This window comes from Verticillium alfalfae, genomic scaffold (assembly GCF_000150825.1).
Source record: "Verticillium alfalfae VaMs.102 supercont1.21 genomic scaffold, whole genome shotgun sequence".
Classification (NCBI taxonomy): Eukaryota; Fungi; Ascomycota; class Sordariomycetes; order Glomerellales; family Plectosphaerellaceae; genus Verticillium; species Verticillium alfalfae.
This window is the reverse complement of record NW_003315045.1, coordinates 75,395-82,870: the sequence shown is the minus strand read 5'-3', so window position 1 is coordinate 82,870 and position 7,476 is coordinate 75,395. Positions and strand designations below refer to the sequence as shown.

The 7,476-nt window shown below is 52.5% G+C and overlaps 3 protein-coding genes across 3 annotated transcripts in view; 1 reads left to right on the top strand and 2 right to left on the bottom strand.

Annotated features, from left to right (window-relative positions):
• Positions 1-80: 80 nt before the first annotated feature.
• On the bottom strand, positions 81-2,595 carry VDBG_10217 (cell division cycle protein; the record flags this gene model as incomplete). The annotated part of the gene is made up of 7 exons (XM_003009799.1): positions 81-214; positions 265-765; positions 865-1,756; positions 1,810-2,059; positions 2,113-2,168; positions 2,223-2,250; positions 2,336-2,595. Coding segments are annotated over 7 exons (1,902 nt in total), but the record flags the coding sequence as incomplete, so codon positions are not given.
• Positions 2,596-3,811: 1,216 nt separating this feature from the next.
• VDBG_10216 (YjeF_N domain-containing protein) lies at positions 3,812-6,079 on the top strand (the record flags this gene model as incomplete). Its single annotated transcript, XM_003009798.1, has 2 exons — positions 3,812-3,923; positions 3,981-6,079. 2 exons carry the CDS (start codon positions 3,812-3,814, stop codon positions 6,077-6,079), a joined length of 2,211 nt encoding a protein of 736 aa, XP_003009844.1.
• Positions 6,080-6,560: 481 nt separating this feature from the next.
• Positions 6,561-7,476, bottom strand: part of VDBG_10215 (DNA repair and recombination protein pif1) — a gene marked incomplete at both ends in the record, with an annotated part of 2,280 nt that continues 1,364 nt past the window's right edge. Inside the window, one exon of the mRNA XM_003009797.1 lies at positions 6,561-7,448. Coding sequence (XP_003009843.1) covers positions 6,561-7,448 — 888 coding nt within the window. The remainder of the gene's footprint in view (positions 7,449-7,476) is intronic.

The window sequence follows — 7,476 nt, the reverse complement described above, 5'->3', positions numbered from 1 at the left end:
TTTGACGCGATGTAGTTGAGATCAACATCTGCGGCGACGGGCGTCTTGCGGAGCTGAGCTGAGAGAATCCCAAGCCTACCCTCTTCATCGGGCAGAGGCACGTAGATAAGCGAATCAAGACGCCCAGGACGGCAAAGAGCCGGGTCAAGCTGCTCAGGCCTGTTCGTGGCACCGATGACAAAAACGTTCTTCTTTGAAGTCATGCCATCCATTTCTGTATTTGATTAATCAGTGTTCAAAATTTTGAGCAGTCAGATCACTTACCTGTAAGAAGTTGGTTGACAACACGATCAGAAGCACCACCAGCATCCCCAACGGAGCCTCCACGGGCCTTGGCGATGGAGTCAAGCTCGTCGAGGAAAACAACGCAAGGGGCAGCAGCGCGAGCTTTGTCGAATATATCGCGGATATTGCTTTCAGATTCGCCGAACCACATGCTCAGAAGTTCCGGACCCTTGACGGAAATGAAGTTGGCAGCGCACTCGTTGGCAACAGCCTTAGCCAACATCGTCTTACCAGTACCAGGGGGACCGTAGAAAAGAACACCTCGTGATGGGGAAAGACCAAATTTGAGGAACATCTCGGGGTGATCCACAGGGTACTGAACGCTCTCCTTGAGATCTTGTTTGACGCTTTCAAGACCGCCGATATCCTCCCATCGAACGTTGGGTACCTCCACAACAGCGACCTCGCGCAGAGCAGAGGGGTTAGAGACCCCGAGTGCGAAGCGAAAGTTTTCCATAGTGACGCCCAGAGAGTCGAGAACTTCAGCATCAATAGTATCCTCGTCGAGTCAATGAGATCCATTTTCTCACGAAATCTGCTGCAGGCGGGCCTCGGAACAAAGGGCAGCCACGTCAGAACCGACATAGCCGTGAGTTTCGGAGGCTATCTGCTCCAGATCAACGTCATCACCAAGCTTCATGTTCTTGGTGTGGATCTGAAGGATCTCAAGGCGACCAGTAGGATCGGGAATGCCGATATCGACCTCGCGGTCGAAGCGGCCAAATCGCCGAAGAGCAGGGTCGATAGAGTTGGGGCGGTTGGTGGCGGCCATGACTACAACGTTCGAGCGAGCCTTCATGCCGTCCATTAGAGTCAAAAGTTGAGAGACGACACGGCGCTCAACTTCTCCGTTCGTCTTCTCACGTTTGGGAGCGATGGAGTCGATCTCATCGATAAAGATGATGGCGGGCGAATTTTTCTCAGCCTCCTCAAAAGCCTTGCGTAAGTTTGACTCCGATTCTCCAGCCATTTTGGACATGATCTCAGGGCCGTTGATCAGGAAAAAGAAAGCACCTGTCTCGTTGGCGACGGCTCGCGCCATGAGTGTCTTGCCTGTACCGGGAGGACCGTAAAGAAGCACACCACGGGGCGGCTTGATGCCGATGGACTTGAAAAGCTGGGGATGGCGGAGGGGCAGCTCGACCATCTCACGGATTTGAGCCATCTGCTTCCTGCAGCCACCGATGTCGTCATATCCAACCTCGTTCAGATTGTTCTCCTCCTCATCGCGCTCGATTGGATCGCCTTCACAGTGGATGACGGTGTCCTGAGCTACAATGCCGTACTCGGGAGGATCGACTTCGACGACTTTGAATTCGACTTGCCTCATTCCACCACGGACAATGAAAAGATCTCCCTGGCGAACGGGCCGGTACGCCTCGGGAAAGTAGGGGGCGAGGAAGACGTCGAACAGTGAGCCGGTGATTCCCTCAACTGTGTCGGCGATGGGAAGGACTGCGATACGCTTGGCCTAAAAGTGGAGTCAGATAATGCTCAAGGGTCAACTAGTCTTCGAATACTAACGTATTTAATGTCAGGGCAAGGGTGAATAGTGATCATGTCACCGTGCTTGACGCGAAGGTTGTGGCGTACGACGCGGTTGATACGGGCGCTACCGTCATCCAGTTCGTCGTCTGCTAGCACAATCAAGACTGTGTCCTTGCGTTTTTTGCCGCGAACCAAAACAGTATCACCGCGGAAGAGCTGCAGTGCCTCCATGGTGTTTTCAGAAAGGGCGATGATGGAGTTGTCATCGTTGACGGCATCCGTGACCCTGCATCTCGTCAGCCCGGCACTATCCTAACAATGGCCGCAGCGCAAGCTTACATCAACTGGTTCACCTTCTTCTTCTTCTTGAGGATAGCAGTCGCGGTGTCATCTTCCTACAAAGACATCAGCTTGTATTCTAATACTTGTAGACATTTCGGACAACGAACGTTCTTAACTTCTGCTCCAGATACATCCCTGGTACTGATTAGCAACATATTCATTCGTTCAAGACAGCATGGCCGGTGTTTACACATGGTTGTGCCTTGGGAAAGAGACTCACTGAAGGTTGACCTTCTTCTTATGCTCCGGCTGGTCGGCCATGGTATAGGTTTGCTCGTGTCCGGGGGGTGGCTTTTGGTCCGAGATCTTCGTGAACAGTGTTTGGTAAGGTTCTTGGCAGATTGGTGCAGATATCTCGATCCTGCGATATGTTGCAGAGAAGAGAGAGACGGAGCTGTGGTTCTTCTTCCGATATGTTGGTAACGGTGTTTGTAGAAGAGTTGTTGGATTGGTTGCGGAAGGGAAGAGGGTTGATGAAGGAACGCAGGATAGGTTGCAGAGAGAGCTGTCCACACTTCAGGTAGTGACTAGGCTCCGAGGTGACGGCGACTGCTGGGAGGCGCTAGATTGTGGGCCAATGAGATCATACGAAGGCGCGGAACAAGGTTGATGCAGCTGGGACCTGGATTATGTAAGACTCCAGAGATGTCACAAGCTCCAATGGAATGGCGGTCACAGAAGCTTCCAACGTATTCCACCCTTGCCCAAACATCCAGGCACCCGGCTGGCCACGCATGACGATACGCAGCTAGCACCTGCCTAGGTGCTTATCTACCGAAGTAGGTATCTACTAGTATGCTCCAGCCGTTTGCCGTTCTGTTCAGAGATCGAGATTGTTTTGCTAGAATGATCTGAACATTGGTTTCATCACCTACCGTACGAGATACATTCAGGCTCATTCAGGCTCTAACGTGTGTCGAATTAATTGCCTCGTAAACCACCTGCTCTGTCCATCCACGAGAGAGACACGCCATGGCCAGCCCCCAGTTCAAGCCAGAAGAGTAACTTGAGTTCAAGGCATGACCAGGTTCACGAAGGAACAAGCTCCCGGGCCACAGTGATAAAAATGCGATTCCGAGTACGTCGCGTGTCCATTACCCTCGAGCGCCGAGTAGCATTGCCGTGTCGTGTACCCTTCCTGCAAATCATATCTTGTGTTTTTCGTGATATACTACAACATAGCCATCAACGGTCTTCTTGCTGTACCAAACTGAGCTCGACTTGTCCCTACACAACGAAACCTCATGTAAGGTAGGTTCTTAGTGCAACGCCGTGGCTCAGCTGCACTGGGCCTCTTATCGATAAGGAAAAGGAAAGTGCCATCTTTCTGTACCTAGTGGTGGGGGACTACCGGTGCAGAAAGATTAAACACTTCCATTGCATCCTCAGCACTTCTTGCCCCGGACCAATCCTATAATCCGCCGGCCTGTCCTCCTCAGTGTCTACAGCCATCGACCACCTTGCCTATGCATTGGCCAGCTTCTCCAACTTGCACAGTACGCACTAGGTTACCACCTCGATCGCGGCACCCTATTCCCACCCGCCAAATTTACGATCCCTCCATCCACACCTACATCAGCCTGAAGACCTAATCGCCCGCCTAGCGTTCCAAAAACGACGTCTTGAATCCCAAAGCAATAGCTTGAAATTTCACTAGCTGGTCTGCCATCATTCCTGTTGTCGCCCAGCAGTTACAATGGACTTCATCGGCCTGCAGATGCTTGTAACTGTGAAGGACCCTCCCGGCGTTCGGGTTAAGGGCACTGTCAGCGAGGTCACGCCTGGACAGAGTCTTGTGCTTAGCAATGGTATGTTTTGCGCCCTGCTCAGGCTATCCTAAATCGCTATCCCGCTAATCACTGCAGTTTTTCACCTTGGTTCGAGTAAATGGATACCGCGGTTAACTCTCGAACCGAAGAATATCGTCGACCTGGCAGAGTATAAAGATGAGGTCACTCCCGAGACTTTCACGGCCCCAGGTGCGAGTTCCCTACCTGCGCCAGTTCTCAGCCAAACCGCTCTGCCTTCGTTCGCGGACCCTGCCATTGTCAGCCTTGGGCGCAGGCCGGGATCTGGCAGCCAAACCCCCGTGGAATCACGACCTCAATCTCGTTCTCAATCCCGCCCACAGTCTCGTCGACAGTCGCCTCCCATGGGAAATTCAGAAAGGTCACCAAGGCAGCCTGGCGTAGTGTTCACCCCCAGCATTGGCCATGTACAACGACGGGAGTCCATAAAAGCTAACTTGGCTACTGAGCTCGAAGACTTGAGAGTTGATGACGAGTCTCATCGCCAAGACCTGAAAGATTCTACTGCTGCAGGAACCGCAGATGCTCCGCTGCAGGCACCCAAGAAGAGGAATCGCAGGGCCAGACTAACCAAGGCTCTAAAGAACGGTGCAGCCGAAGATGCATCACTTGAAGCCTCCTCGCCGCAGGGCGGACGCGGTAAGGGTTGGCGGCAAACGCCCATGCTAAAAAGTACATCATCTTTCCAGCCATTCAAAGCGCTGAAGCGTAACGGCAAGACTGGAAATAGTGTCCTGGATAATGGGTGGGCCTCTGAAGATGTCACGGAAGAGATGGGTGAATTCGACTTTGAGGGCGAGCTGGCCAAATTTGATAAGCAGACTATCTTCAATCAGATGCAGAAAGACGATCTCGTCGAAGAGAGCGACCGACTCGTCTCGCACAACCGCAAAGCTAAGCCTGGAACCGCCGGAGGAAAGAATTACCACCACACCGAGAATGTACTCGATATCACCGCCGCAACCCCCAAAATGGCCAACGATTTTTGGGATAGCGAGACAGACGATGCAGCTCTGGGACCCGAGAGGTTGAGCGGAAGGGATGTTAGAAGCAGTCAAAGCATGCGGCGGACGGATAGTAACAGACCAAATGCGGGTAAAAGGTCTCAGTCTCGGAAAGCGAGCGCTTCAGGGATCCCGCCTGCGAGTCGCGCCAACCCTGCTTCCCAACCTGGCTTCTACCTGGTGCCGTCGCAGCGCAGAGCTGAACCAGTTTCAGCTTTGCAAATGCTCAACCTCGAGAATATCGCTGCGAACGAAATTGGCCTCACAGAGGATATGATGACCGAGAATGCTGGCCGCGGCATTGCTGAAGTGGCCGTGGCAGCGTTATGCGACCCTGCAATTCAGATCAGGCTGGGAGCCGGCGGCGTAAGCGCCTCGGCGATAAGTCATACATCATCAATCATCGTGGTCCTTGCTGGAAACAACAAGTCAGGCATTCGTGCAGTCGCTGCCGCTCGCCACCTTAGCAACAAGGGGGTCAATGTTCTTGTTTGTGTTGTGGGCATTGAGCGAGAGCGTGATCTGCTCGAAGACATGCGCCAACAGGTTCGAATCTTCAAGAACCTTGGTGGCCGCATTCATAACAAGATTGAGCTCTTTGAGCAGTTGCGTAAAACGTCGCACTCATCTTCAGCAACGGTTACCCTAATCATAGACGCGCTGCTCGGGTTAGCAATCTCATTTGAGGAGCTGCGGACCGGCGACCAAGCCACTGTCTACGAGCTCATAGAGTGGGCAAACCGTAATGAAGCGTTCACTCTCGCCGTTGACGTTCCGACGGGCATCGATCCTTCGACTGGCAAAGTGAGCATCATTGATGGAGGGCGGCTATACGTCAAGCCCCGGTACGTCGTCGCCATGGGGGCGCCGAAGCGCGGACTTCTCGAAGCCATGGCACCGCCTTTGCGTCCCAGCGAAGAAGGCAGTCCTGAGAGCCTCTTTGCTCCCGTGGCGGACAATGATGACTGGAAGCTCTTCATTGTTGACATTGGACTCGGCGCAGCTATTTGGAAGAAGGCTGGAACAAAGCTTCGAAGAGGTATTGACTTCGACGATAAATGGGTGCTAGAGATGCGGTACCAGGGCGCTACTGGGCCAAGGCGAACAACCAGATTATTAAAATATCGGAAGCCCCATAAGTATACGGCTTGAGCTTCATGCTGTACTGCATGGTGCTTTGACGATGATCAGAGCGTGGGGAACCGGAGCGGGATAGAAAGAAATGCAACTACTGGCCAGGGCATACTAGCCAAAGCGATCATCTTTTATGGTACATTCATAGCATTTACACCAGGGGCGCTCAATGCACTGAGATATTGGTTCACATCTTTCTATGATATCCCGCGACTGTGAATTACAGATGTTTGATGATAAACAACATTGGTCATCACCAGGCGCATCTGTTATACCTAAACTTGCAAGAATGCTTACGCGGCAAGAGTTCCATTGTTCCCGGTCCTTCATCCGTCTCCGATGATACCATCATCAGAGCAGAATGCTGGCAACTACTAAGTATCTGAACTGAGTTTTGTACTGTGCCCATCTAGTCACATACCCAATGCAACAGCCGGCAGGAACACAAAGTAACGCCAACTATTATGCAAACCAAGTGACAAAAGAAAAGGAAAGCGTATTAATGACCATAAGCCTCAGCCATGGCATCCTCGTCATCATCATCATCATCAAGAGTGATGGGTGCCCTTGCACTTCCCACCGCCCTTGGAATGGGCTTCTGGACAGTGGGCCTGGTATTGGTCTGAAAAGTTGATCGGCTTGCAACCTCCTTGGCCTTAGGAGCAGAGAAGATACTGGCCACGGTAACAGCAGGCTTCTTGGCCATCGCCTCATCGATGCTGTACAAGTTGTTGTAAAAATTGACGACCCGAGGATGAGCCATCACCTTGTGCTTCTCAAACCGCAGCACCTGGAGACCCTGTTGCCTAGTGGCTCGACTGAGAGCGACGTATGCCTGGCCCTTCTCGAATACCTTGCCAAGGTCGACCTTAACCCGTTCTAGTGTCTGCCCTTGTGCCTTGTGTATAGAAAGCGCCCAGGCCAGTATAAGTGGGATCTGTCGACGGCAGGCTTGGACTTCACCAGCGGCGTTCTCAACTTTGTACTCTTCACCGATGCAGAGTATGGTTCTGTGCGTACCATCCGAAGCGGAGAACTCTACAACAGGATATTCCGTGGCGCCCGTCCTGCTTTCCTCGAGTTCGCGGGTGAAGGCCTTGATCCTGTTCTGCACCCTCGCATCAGGGGCGCCCTCGTCGTCCGTTCCGAAGGCAGTGTCATTCTTTAGTTCGAACATGGACTCGGTCATGAAACCTCGGACCCTTCCAAGTGAACCGTTGACAAGCGTCTCATCCATATTCTTGACCAGCATCACTTGAGCTCCCACCTTCAGCTCAATGCTTTTTGGTGCCATGACGTTCGCCAAAAGTTTCTCCCGAAGTTGTGGGTCGCCAGTCTCGTGCGCGTCGTACCGCTTAAGCCTTGCCAGGGAGATTCGTAGTCGAGTCTGATGGGATCTTTCGACTTCCTGTCTT